Source organism: Columba livia, chromosome 3, assembly GCF_036013475.1.
Source record: "Columba livia isolate bColLiv1 breed racing homer chromosome 3, bColLiv1.pat.W.v2, whole genome shotgun sequence".
Lineage (NCBI taxonomy): Eukaryota > Metazoa > Chordata > Aves > Columbiformes > Columbidae > Columba > Columba livia.
The window spans coordinates 47,036,956-47,050,425 of NC_088604.1; the positions used below are offsets into that span (position 1 = coordinate 47,036,956).

The following is a 13,470-nucleotide window of genomic DNA, read 5'->3' on the forward strand; positions in this document are numbered from 1 at the left end:
TTAGAGAAGAGAACATTATGTTCTAAATAGTGAAGCCATTAATCTGAGGAGAATACAGAGAAAACACAGAAGTAAACAAATAATTCAAACTAATTAACATTTTCTCATGGAATGTGTAGTTTTATGGCTAATAAGCAAGGTTCAAATAACAAATGCTTAATTGATTGCTTTTCCTTTTTATTGCATTTGCCACCCACTGTTAGCAGTAGCTAGATAAAGCCTAGAGCAGCAACCAAAACCAATAGGACCTGAGTGTGTTCACCACAGAAGGAATGAAAGTCTGAAAGCCTGGCTTAGAAAACAGTACATTAACTTTTCCTACCAAAAAAAAAAAAAAAAAAAAAAAGAGGAAAAAAAAAAGTCATAATGTTTTAGATAATTGGCAAAAAACAAAGAAAAAAGTGAGGGAAAAGCAAACAAATCCCATTGCAAACCTCTCACCAAACTGGAGAGTTGAAGAATTAGCAGTGAAACTGTGGAGCCTTTAATCTTTGAGTAGCTGGATTGAGTATCAGGCTGACTGAAGGAAGTTACTGTTTCCCTCCCATTTGCTTAGCCACTGATGCAACACCAATTTTCACTAGCAAGGCAGCTCTGTATTTCTGGTTTAGGTGAGTCGTCATGCTCTGACTTATTAGGGTGGCCTCTGTCAGCTTCTTTAGCACTGGTCAGAGCAGTCTGCACTGCCCACCTCTGTTTTCTTTCTCATTGTGGCTCAGTGTGGCCTTCTACTGTAAAAGAGGATAGGCAGACAAAATCAAATTAGTCAAGTAACGAAAAGAATGGGGGAAAAAAGAATGTTACTTTAGCAAGTGCCTCTCTCCCTCACTTGAAGAAATATCAAACAATACCTGAAACTCATCCACCTTATCTTGCTCATCTAACTATCCATCTATTATGTTTGAGTTTTCAAGGAATAAGTAGGCTGCAAGCAAAGGTGCTGTGTGAGACCTCACTCACCTCTGGAAAGGGATTCTCTGTGCAGGTCGCCAATGTGACTGCAGGAAAAAAGTGGACAGGAGTTGACAATGCTGTTGTTATTGTGAAAGATGAAACAGCAAGATGAGGAGTCGGTAAGTAGAGAGAGAGAGAAGTTTCAGTGTACATGGGGGGTAGAGACATTAAAGGTATCCTAAGCAGAATAAACCCAGTGTTCTATAGTAAAAATGGTACAGTAGATTATATGGGTAAATGTGTGAGAAAGGGAAACCAGTTTAGGGCAGTGTGCCAACAGAGAAAGCAGCACAGGAAGGGCTAGAAACAGAGCTTCTGCTGCACAGAAGATTAGTTTTCAGAGATGGGCTTTAAAGAACATGATGGTAACATTATTTGGTAATGGACTGCGTGCAAGCAACATGCTAGAGGAATTGCCTCCAGACTATGGACTAAGAGAACATCTAAGCAGTGACAACAGGAGTGTAACACTGGAAGAGGTGAATTAGCAGTCAGGGAGATTTAGCTCATTATCCAAATGAATATGGATAAGCTTAAAGGTGGTGCTCACACGGGGACACTCTGTATTGCCAGGTTGCATAAATATGCACAGAACACTATCCGGTCACCTCCTCAGTGCACCTTGAAGTATAATTTAAAAGGCGTGTGGTTCCAATGAGGTAATGCTGAGGTTCGATCTGCAGTGACAAGTAAGCTGGTGAGATGTGCATTGCAGAACATTAGTCAGAACTACTCACAGGGCTTGAGTGGCAACATGGTGCTCTTGGCTTTACTCTGAGATGCAACAAGTGTCAGCAGATCCGCTGTGGCTTGACCAACCTTGCACAAACATAAAGGTAACAAAAATCCCTAGTCAGTGGGGAGGGATTCCCAATTACAGATTGCAACATACACGTCAAAAGCTATGAAGAATTTTCTCTCTGTGCTATCAAAACAAAAAGACTAATCTCCTTGTGAGTGAATGTCATATGTAGTATACTGAGATAAAGAAATGAAAACCATAAACCAGAGAGGAATTATGCTTCCTAAACAGAAGATGACTACACTGAAAAAAAAAAAAATTAAAAAAAGGAGTAATTCTATGAAAATAGCCCTGGGAAGAAGAATACATCTTGGTTAGAATAATTTCTCACTCAAACTTTCAAAAGGGTACATAGACCACCACTAAACTGCCAGAGATGAATGACCACTGTTTCTTACCAAAGCTGAAAGTTTTAACTCTGTGTTGCTGAGGTGTCATTTGCTTTAAAACAACGACAACAACAACAAAGCTTCAAATCACCTCCTCATCAGACATGTGTGACAAACCCGTGTTTGAGGGCACAGCCTGAGCTTGTGGCAGCGTTGTGAGAGAGCTGTTCACTGCCATCTAACGGTAAACGGGGAGAAAAGTTAGACTGGTCTTCCCCCAGTCGGAATGGTTTAGTTATAACTACAGTTAGATACAATTAAAGCAGGAGTAATGACTATTAACTTATTTTTTTATGCCTTTTTGGTCATTAAAAAATGTGCTTAATGACCCAGGCTGGGAGTTGCCAAGACCTCACACAACTGGAGTACAAATCTTAAAGACAAGCGCTTTCATGGCCCTTCTTACTCTGTGGCACAGAGGGAATCTGATGACAAGGACACCCGTGTGACACTGAAGTTCCTCTACAGTCCGGGGCTGAATGAATCCTGACAAAAGCCTCGGTAAGCATCTGCTTTCATGACCAAGATTAAATAGTAACACGACGTACAACTAGAACAGTAGTCCATGTAGCTGGACTAGGAAATGAAGCAATTATGGTGGAGATGCCTCTGTTTGGGTTGTGCAATGATGAGATAGATCAGATGCATTATACCAGTTCCTGACGTCCAAGTTACATTTCACAGTATCACAGTATCACAGTATGTTTGGGATTGGAAGGGACCTCAAAAGATCATCTAGTCCAATCCCCCTGCCGGAGCAGGAACACCTAAGTGAGGTCGTACAGGAACGTGTCCAGGTGGGTTTTGAATGTCTCCAGAGAAGGAGACTCCACAACCTCTCTGTGACCTGTTTGAGTGCCATGCTATTAACCTTCTGCAAACCGTAAGGCCTGCAGGAAAGGATACCAAATGGTGAATTGATTACTTTCTGGTTTTGTAAGATGCCACTATATTGTCATATTTGAAGAATATAAAAGACAGAGTGACTTCAGGCATGTTCTTTATCTTGCCTTTCAATATAGAGATGCAATAAAGATAATGTCAACTAGCCTAGAAAGGCACTAATACTTACATCTTTGTTTACTGAGAATAAGTTATCTTCACTCTTAGCAAGGTTAGAGCACGACTTTATGTGTGACTAATCAAATCCTAAGAGCTCTGAAAATAATGGGGTGCACAGAAAGCTAGGTTTGTGGGGGGTTTTGTTATTTGTTTGTTTGGGGGGTTGCTTTGTTGTGATTTTTGTTGTTTGTTTGTTTTGTGCATTTTTTGGTTGGTTGGTGGTTGGTTGGGAGGGCAGGGTTGGGTGTTGGGTGTAGGTGTTTCCCCCATAGAGGAGGCCGCACATTTCCGCACAGGGAATCCCCACTGTTCAGATATACATTTCTGTTCTGACTCACTATGTGCCACTATGAATACAAGAAGTTACTCTTACCAACTTTTTTCCTCAATAAGGATGTATATTTACTTTAAGACACATGGAAGAAAAGTGCTAAAAAGCTAACAGCTATATTCCCAATTCAAATTGGTCAGAATTTCACAGAACTGGGCACTGAAACATTCAAAATGCATACAGACATAAAGATGTTTGCAGCTTCCTTCCCAGTAAGGTTTCTAAGGTGGGGAAATAGCTTTGCAAATGAATTGCTCCATTACAAAATATCTCTGACATTAAAATCTCTCATTCAAACATTTTATGACAAAGTTTATATAGGTGTAAATTTAAGCAATCACTTATAATTCCTGTGCTAATTGCACAGCTGCTGTGCAGTAGTATCTCCACAGTTATGTAACTTGCCACATTTGCTGGTAGTTTTCTAAAGGAGGATTGGTCTGTTGGGTGAGGTAACAAGCATTTTAAAGGAGAATTTCAAAGCTGAAAAGCTCTTCCATCTGCAAAAATTACCCTGAACCTTGTACAACCATTTACATCAGGGCAAGATACTGCCAATCTGGTGGAGTTCTGTTTCGTACCCATTTTATACGGATAGAGAATTCCCCAAATGCTGTGCAGAGCATTCAAAAGCACTGAGGGACCTATGATTGGTATATGACAGAGAGAAAGCTGGGAGTAGGCAGAAGGGATGGATCTCTCCTAATTTCTGAGCTCCAAAGGGATGGGATTATGGATTACAGCAATAGTGGAGATGTGGTGTGGAAGAGGGAGATGCAATGTGAAGGAAGGTAAAGATAAAGACAGGGGAAAACCAGGCCACAAAGTGATTTGGATTAGATCATCATGGTGGCCAAGCCTTTGAAATTAATCTGTGGTCAGGAAATTTCAGCATCTGCTGGAGGCATTTCCCAGGTGAGAGATTTCCGCTGTTTTCTGGTTTGGGCATGTGGGTAGAGCCTGGGGAGCTGAAAAACATGTCACCTTGGCACTGAGGTCCTGGAAGCGTAGTCTTGTAGGGGAAAATGGTTCAACAAGGGAAAATCAGAAGTGTGTAAAATCAAAGCGATACAAAAACTATGGACATAATTACTCCCAAGTGCTTTGACTGTGAGGTGGGCGGTGAGGGAGGGAATCACAGAATGTCAGGGATTGGAAGGGACCTCAAAAGATCATCTAGTCCAATCCCCCTGCTGGAGCAGGAACACCTAGATGAGGTTACACAGAAAGGTGTCCAGGCAGGTTTTGAATGTCTCCAGAGTAGGAGACTCCACAACCCCCCTGGGCAGCCTGTTCCAGTGCTCTGTCACCCTCACTGAGAAGAAGTTTCTTCTCAAATATTTAAGTGGAACCTCTTGTGTTCCAGTTTGAACACATTACCCCTTGTCCTACCATTGGTTGTCACCGAGAAGAGCCTGGCTCCATCCTCATGACACTCACCCTTTATGTATTTGTAAACATTAATAAGGTCACCCCTCAGTCTCCTCTTCTCCAAGCTAAAGAGCCCCAGCTCCCTCAGCCTTTCCTCATAATGGAGATGCTCCACTCCCTTGATCATCTTTGTTGCCCTACGCTGGACCCTCTCCAGCAGTTCCCTGTCCTTCTGGAACTGAGGGGCCCAGAACTGGACACAATATTCCAGATGTGGTCTCACCAGGGCAGAGTAGAGGGGAAGAAGAAAATCCAGCCCAGTGGAGCTCGGCGGGAACCTGCTGCCGCAACACCTCGCAGACAAACCCGTGCTGTGCCGCTACCCCCCCGACCCCCAACCAGCGTATAGTGAAAAAGCGCACATTGAAAAAAACAAAAAAAAAGCAAAAACGAAACAGCGATGGGGAGCAGTATAACGGGAAGCAGCTCGGACGAGTCTCGGTGGGGCTGCGGAGCGGCAGCTGCGCGGGCGGAGGAAGAGCAGAGACCGGCGCCGAGGCGCTGGCTGCTCCTCCCGGGGAGCCCCGGCAGAGGGCGCTGGGCGCGGGCTGAGGCGGCTCCGCCTCCGGCCTGCGAGCGGCGGCGCGGGGACGGCAGCGGCAGGCCCGGGCCCGAGGCGCTGGGAGGACGCAGGTAACCGGGGTTCGGCCGCGGCGCCCTGAGCCCCGGCGGGCGTCCCCTCCGGCAGGACCGAGGCGCGGGGCAGCGGCGGGCTCCGCCGCGGCTCCAAGGTCGCGGGGCCGGGAGAGCTGCGGGGGCCGGCGTGGCCCCCCCGGCAGCGGCTGTGGGCGCCGGCCGGGCCCGCGGGCCGCGGCCTCCGCTGGGGCAGCGGCCGGAGGAGTCGGGTCTCCCCGGGTTCTCTGCCTGCGGCGGGCCCGCCACCGAGGGCCCAGCGGTGGGTCAGGGATCGCCCCCGGAGCGGGGCTGGTGTTGCCGTGGCTGCCGGCCTCGGAACGGGCTGCCAGCCGCCCGAGTGGGCGGGCGGTGCGTGGATCTCTGTCCGCGCTGAGGTTTCACGGGGGAAAGTGGCCGCCCGTGGTGCTCGGGGCGGGCTCTCGGCCGTCCTGGCAACGGGGAGCGGAGTGACATTGAGCGCTAAAAATAAGCAGCAGTAGTTGTCCAAGTAACTCTTCCAGGAATTTGTCCCCAAACTGAGCAGAGGTGTGAGTCTTCTGTGAGGTTTGCACCGTCCTGAATATTAAATCAAATCCACATATTAAAAAAAAAAAGCCAAGGGAGTTTTTTTATTTTTCTTTGGCCGGTAGTTACCTTCATTAATCAGGGCTTTTTCCCAGCCACAGGAAAAATAACCTCATTCCGATTCATGCAGAGTTTCACTTGCGTGCAGGGAAAACAAAGTCGAGTCTCACAAAGTAAACACGTGTTTCCCATGTGTAAGGCCATAATAAGAGCTGTTGCTCCACCTAGCTAGGATGGACTGTACATCGATTTCTAGGAGTGCTGACAGACATCTGGGCTTTTTGGGGGGGTGTTTCCATCTCCTTGTCCCAGGTTAGAAGTGGCTCTAGAAAGGAGCAAGGCTGTGGTGCTCACCCATGAGACTGTTGCTGCTGCTGTCAGTGCTGTTGCAGTACATGGAGCAATGTTATTTCTCCTGAACTCCACCACGAAGCTATTTGCCATTCGGAGAAACACGAGTGGAACATTGTGCAGCGCTCTGCCCCACAGCAGCGCTGTGGTGTGACCAGAGACTGAAGTTACACAGGTTTTCACTCTCCTGGTTGTGGTATTGAGCAAGTGGCTTTTATTGGTAATAACTCATGATAAATGAAGGTCTTCTTATGCTTTTTGTGACATAGTTAACTTAGTTTCTGTGTCTTTCATGAATTGTATTTCGGATGTATGGAAGAAAATGCCACAAGTATCTTTAGACAGTTAATATGAAACACCAGAGAAGGAATTACGAACAAAGTATTCCACTGGGGTTTTTAGTGTTTGTTTTTCATCTGATGTTTTTGCTCTTTGTAACGGTGGACAGTGTATGAGAAAGGCAGATCATAAAGCCAGTATAGCCTTGTGCTTTTAGATGGTGTTTGCTCTACAAGGTACTAGATAATAATATATTTTGTAATAACTATTATGCTGTATCTGGATAAATCCTTCCAATAGTCAAAGCAGTTGCTCATTTTTACACAAGAATGTTTGTTTTATTTTAGGGTATGCTATGACTGGCTTCAGACTCCCCATCACTGCTTTTAGAAAACTAAATGTCTGGTTTGGACTGTGGGAGAAATTCCCCTCTAATAAACTGTGTCTTTCGTGGAGGAGAAGCCTATTCTGTAGCTGTCAAGCAAGCACAGTAAACTACAGAAGATGTTTCAGCTTTTCCCCAGCAAAGCTCTGTGCACTAAGACTTTCTCCAGAGCATATCTCAGTATTGTCTCTGCGGAACAAAAGTAACAAAAGCTCTAAAAGGAGCAGACGAACTGTAGAAGAAGAGGAAGAAGAGGACGAAGATGAAGAGGAAAGCAATTTGGAAGATGAATTTGAAAATGACCCCGATGTAGTAAAAGATTACAAGGATCTTGAAAAAGTAGTGCAGTCTCTTCGATATGATGTGATCATGAAAGCTGGTCTGGACATTGCAAGAAAGTAAGTATGGAGGAAACAACCTGCTGATCAGAAAGATGAAAATTTGAGTTTTGATACCCTTTTGTTGCTGGGATAACTCAGTATTTGGTTGGGGTTTTTTGGTGTAGCTATTTTGACTATCTAAACATATATTGTGTATGTATGGGTGTTCTTTTTTGTTCCACCTTACCTCCCTTGAAACAGCCCATTTTCTGCATTTCCCTGTCTACAATATTTCTAAGATTGCCGAGGAGGCGTTTTCTATCTGTTACTATTTATTTAAAATTAAGAAAACACAAAATACTAATATTAAGCAATACAAAGAGATCTGAGATTGAGGGAGTACAATAATACGCTACTTAATGGCTGTAGAAACAGGTGATGGTAAATGTAAACCTACCGTCCTAGGTCAACCAGGTAAATGTACGATCTATGAATATATGAAAATGTTTGATCTAATGCAACTTACAGGAGCCTGATATCGCAATGTTGTTAGAACAGTGTATTAGTTTAACTTGATCACTTAAAAATTATTAAATTGGCTGGTGCAGGAAAGGGGACGTTATTCGTTGGATATTCAGGAGACAGGTCTTTAGAAACAGGTTTTTATTGCTTGCACCTGTTACACGGAGCAAGCACACTCTATTATTTGATTTAACATCTATGAAATAAAGGTATCCTTTATGTGCAGTTTAGAGTTGTGGAAATGCACCTTGCACATGAGTGGTGTTACGTTATCTGCAAAGAAACAATTGTATTTGGTCTGCTGCACACTGTAAATGCAATAAAACCTTGTTTTTCTTCAGTAAAGTAGAAGATGCATTCTACAATAATGAACTCAGGCTGAATGGAGAAAAACTATGGAAGAAAAGTAGAACTGTAAGACTTTTTAAAATTTAAATCTTTTAATACAGTACAAGAAAATAACTAAGGCATGACCTCCCTCTTTTTACTTGGGTCAGAAGAGCTAACCACTGAATTGCTGTAAGAGGCGAATGAACAGCACTTGCTAACACCACTTCCAGCTTTGTGTGTGACTCTGATTCCCTGGGCAAGACGTTATTCCCTAGGGCAGACAGGAGTCTTCTGACATTAGAGAAGAAAATCTAAGGCTGGAAGTCAGGAGAAGGCAGACGGTAGCAAGGACAGGGCTTTCCAAGTTGCTGAAGGGATGACAGATGTGAGGTTGATGGAGTAGGAACGATTAAATCCGAGATACTGGTGGAGCAGGCATATGATTAAAGAAAAACAAAAGTTGATGATAGAAGGGGATTTAAGCTGGGGTAGCTCTGGGAAGGTGACTGTGTCTGTAATGGAGCACACAGGAACACAGGGGGAAGGGCCAGAAGGGTTGCAGGCCGTGTTTGTTCACAACAGAGCTTCCCAAAATGGTGACAGACATATTTTTACCCAGCTTTTATGTTGGGGTGATCCTAGGTGGTAGTTACTGTCATCGAAGGGCAACAAGAAGAGAATTTTTAATCCCTGATCCCCTAAAGTTAAGGCTGGTTTTTGAGAGGCAAACTGCTTTTGTGACTTTTGAAAGGAACACAAGCGGTTGACCCGCACTCTGTTTATTAAAACCACTTTAAACTCTTTTAAAGGAAGGAGAACTTTGCATTTTGCTCTTTTGTGTCTGTGTTGATACAAAAAGATGGGCAGGAAACATCCTTCAGGAAAAAAACATACATTACACCTTTTTCTCCGAGTTAAATGTTGGTCGTAGAACAGGAAGGGTAAAGCCCTTGACAGAGAAGGTCACGAGACATTTAATTGCTTATTGCCAGGGCTTTCCTAGAAGTTCATAGCTGGAGGATCTATAATGGGTCTAGTATTGCCTTCCTTCCTCTTCCCCTGTGAGATAAGAGTATTGAATGGAAAGGAGCAAAATTAAAATTGGACGTGGACTGTGGGGATTTGTTTTCCCGAGGGAATGTTTATAATCACTCATCTCCTCTTTGTGTTTCCAGGTGAAAATTGGTGACACACTGGATCTCATAGTAGGTGAAGATAAAGACACAGGAACCGCTGTAGTTATGCGGGTAGTCTTAAAAAAAGTATCTGACAAAACTGAAAGTGAAAAGTACAAAGTAATTTTGAGGCGTTGGAAAAACTTAAAAGTGCCCAAACAGGATGTATTTAAGTAACGGGGGTGGCATGTGGCAGCATAAGATTTTTGCAAAAAATGTATTTGTTGTTAAATACAAATTTTGGTTAAACAAAATTACAGTACCCTTTTTTAAGGGTTTGTGTTGGAATGTGATCTCCCTCTGCTGTGTACATCAATATTAATGCAATAAGCCTGTCACTTCTTGCTGTTAGTTTTGTTTCATGATATTGTGAGATAAAAGATCCAACTCTTACATTTCCAGGCAGTTTCCTTACAGACGTTATATATAAAGAACCAATAAAGACTAATTTGATCACTGTTTAATTGCTGTCTAGTTTCATTAATCGGAAAGGTTCATTAAAACTGCCATCAAAACAAGCTGAACTGCTTTCTTAGTCTTATATCTAGATTCGTGAAATAGGGATAATAGGGATAAAAAACCCCAATTATGTAAAATTGCTTCCATTTTCATTGTTGGTTTGATCCTGGTTAACAATACCAACGCTGTGCTTGTGTGCATGCTGCTATACTGAGAGTACAGAAGGATACTGATGGCAGCTGTGTATCTCTAAGCGGGAAACTTCACCATGACAAAGCCCGAGTTGTGCAGAGATACTCTGCTCGCACAGAGAACGCAGATCAGCAAAGAGACGGGTGTAGCACTGCTGATTTTTACTGTGTAAGTAACTTCATAGGAAACTTCATAGGAAAATGAAATCTCAGTTTGTCACATAGTCATTTCAGTGCGGCATTTAAGAGAGTATTTATGAAGGATTAGTTGGAGCTGGCACCAAATGCTGTGAAAATAGATGAGATGCATCCTCTGTTCCTCAGTTCCACTTCCCATTGCTGTTCTAAGTGGCTCCCACAATCTCCAGAGATACTGAGAGGAACAAGTAGATGTTTTAACGAGTAAATGTCAGTGAGCTCCAGTTGTTGGTCAGCAACCATTTCTTACTGTGATGTCCTTATCAGTAGGTACTGTCTGTGACCTCCAGCAGTAGCAGCTCACAGGGCCAGAATAGGACCCCACTTGTAAACCTCAGGGATGCTTTGGGGCTCAGGGAAAGCCAAGGTACAGACACGAAGAAATGAACTTTCTGAAAAGGTCTGTTCTGCCTTAGATAAAACCAAGAGCATCAAAAAAAGCCAACAACCTGCCTGACATCTGAGATGGGCCGTGACGTAAGAAAGAGCACAGGCAATGTAATTTATTTAGAATATGAATGCGACATTAGGCCAAAACCTTAGATCTGAACTTCCAGAAAAGCCTATTGGGAAGTAAACAAGAGTTTGTGATAAAGACCAGTCTCCTAGTGATGTCAGAGAGAGACTTTTTACCAAGGCCTGTGACAGGACAAGGGGTAATGGTTTTAACCTGAAAGAGGTGAGACATAGGTTAGATAGAAGGCAGAGTTTTTTTACAATGAGGGTAGTGAGGCACTGGAATGGGCTGCCCAGAGAAGCTGTTGATGCTCCATCCCTGGAAGTGTTCAGGAACGCAAAAGGGGTGTGTGGGCACAGGTCAGTACTGCTGAACCTAAAAATTCTTCAGTTTCCAGCACTTATTTCAATGCACATACAGACAGATGTTTTAAGAAGAAGTGGTGGGTTTGTTGTTTTTTTTTTAAGTCTTGGAAAGACAGGGCACAAGAAAGGCAAAGGACAGCATTACTTGGCATAAAACTAAACTCCTAGGTTTTACACAAGGGATCAAATCTCAAATGTAGGATGCGATCCTGTTGAGCAACTCACTCCTACTGCTGAAAGCTACCTCAGGATTTTCTTTTCACATAAAACATTTGTAGAGCTTGCTAACACACTACCTTACGCAGTAACCAGAGTCACACGTTCCTGAAAGTGTAATGATTAAAGGAGTATTTTGCCTCCCAGGGAAGCCTGTACTAACACAGACCACCAGAAAATGTCTCTGGAAACAATGACAAACAGTTTTGCTATAATGAAATTTGTGAAGGAAATTGGAAATGATTGCTTGACATTTCTGTGTGTGTGGAGGTATCAATTAGCTGTTCTTCCTCCAGTCTTCAGCAATCACTACTTATTTAGTTGCCATCTATTAACACAAATTTGAGTGTGATTTGATACATGGTGATTTTTGCCCATTTTTTGGCTGAGAAGTAACACTATATTTTTAAAAACAAAATAAGGAAAACCTAGGAACAAACAAACGAACAAACAAAACCCAACAAAACAGAACATTTGTTCTATTCATGTTTGCCTTTGACAGGGAGAAAGGGAAAAAATAGGAAAAGAACAGGTCATATTCTCCAGAACAGCTTTACTTCCCTTCTATTGCAGCTCTTCCCTTCCTGTGAGAATCAGTTATTCTTTCCAAATTGTTAATGAAAGAAAAATGCTCCATGGGGACCACAGCCCCATTATGGAACAGATCAGGAAACGGAGCCAGCAGGCGGTCTGCTCATGTCCCAGGCTTTTCTAGCCACTAACTAGAAAAGATGGCATAGAGAAAATGGCAAAAATGCAAAGGAATAAGCCGGGTAAGAAGAAATGGTGTAAGGGCTAACCTGTTGCCAGTCAGATGAGATATAAAGAAAATGCTGTAAATATGATGGAGTTTTGATTTTGTTAGGAGTTACCTGCTTCTAGCACGGGGACTGGCCAAGCCTGGGCAGCTCCTTCAGCCAGGGCTGTGCTGCAGGAGGGACAACCTCTCAAAACAGGATTTATACGAGCTGTGACAAAGATGAGTATTACGTATTCTGTGTGAAATTTCTCTAGGAACTTAAAGACTACCATCAGTACCACTGAGAAGTTCAGATGAATGACTTCTGTAATGGAGGGGGTAAAATAAGGATTTTTGAAAGCACTGTTATTACTAGAAATTTATCTAAATATTTTCTAGGGTAAAAAAGTAGGTAGGAAAGAATGAAGATAAACAGCTGTGACTTTCTTTTGTTTTCTGTCTTTTGTAGCAATTTTAAGAGAGAATTAAGACAGGGATCTAAACCATCACTTCAGCTATTCATTTTAAACAACTTCAAGCACATTTAGAAATAAGTTTTCAGAATGCTCCTGAGGAAAAACCCATAACTCTGTTGATTTACTCAGAAAAATCACAGCCTGGAACCTGCCACACTTGTTCTCACACAGACTTTAAGTGCCATCAACTAAAATGTGCATGGTAACAACACTTGTCAGTTTATGCCCCATCCTTGGTACAGGCAAGCTTAAGACATTGAATTTTCCAGATGTTTCACATCCATCAGTGAAACAAAATCTGAATAAAAATAAATGATGACTAAAACCTGCATATTGTTTTATGTGCTTCTTGGGCTGTAGAATTCATCTTGGCCCCTGCCAGCACTAAATTAGACCTGATGTGCCTTGGCAAAGCATCAAGCGCTCAATTTTCTGTCACTGCTGAACATAAATGTAAAACAATAAAAAGCTGAAAAGTGACATGACAGATTTTTTTCTTTTTTTTTAAAAAATCTATCTAGACATAAATGATATGCATTTTGAAGATAAACCACTCACAAACATTTCCTGGAACATGAAACACTTCGGTGGCTGTAACGCATTAGCACAACAAAGTGGCTGACTTCAAGCAAAGGTTTTTCTTGTTTGCAAACTTGTTGCCGATTCTGTCAGCTGAATACAGTTAACAGGCAATAATCCAACACATACTTGATCTCCCTTTTGATGTGCTGTTTTACATCTTTTACAGAGCTGCTATGTAATGGTTTCATTTGTAGAAAACGGGTAAAGACACAAAAATACATAGCTATGATATACTGCATTGTTTCTTTCAGAAAGC

General features: G+C 42.7%; 1 protein-coding gene across 1 annotated transcript; it reads left to right on the forward strand.

Annotated features, from left to right (window-relative positions):
• The first annotated feature begins 5,450 nt into the window (after window positions 1-5,450).
• MTRES1 (mitochondrial transcription rescue factor 1) lies at window positions 5,451-9,995 on the forward strand. Its single transcript, XM_065056639.1, has 4 exons — window positions 5,451-5,602; window positions 7,147-7,582; window positions 8,368-8,440; window positions 9,532-9,995. The coding sequence occupies exons 2-4, from the start codon at window positions 7,155-7,157 to the stop codon at window positions 9,706-9,708; spliced, it is 678 nt and encodes a 225-aa protein (XP_064912711.1). The 5' UTR covers window positions 5,451-5,602; window positions 7,147-7,154; the 3' UTR covers window positions 9,709-9,995.
• The last annotated feature ends 3,475 nt before the right edge of the window (window positions 9,996-13,470 follow it).

Coding starts and splice junctions, on each gene's coding strand:
- MTRES1 (XM_065056639.1), top strand. CDS start 7,155: ATGACTGGCTTCAGACTCCCCATCACTGCTTTTAGAAAACTAAATGTC. Junction 7,583..8,367: donor GGTCTGGACATTGCAAGAAA/GTAAGTATGGAG, acceptor GTTTTTCTTCAG/TAAAGTAGAAGATGCATTCT. Junction 8,441..9,531: donor TATGGAAGAAAAGTAGAACT/GTAAGACTTTTT, acceptor TTGTGTTTCCAG/GTGAAAATTGGTGACACACT.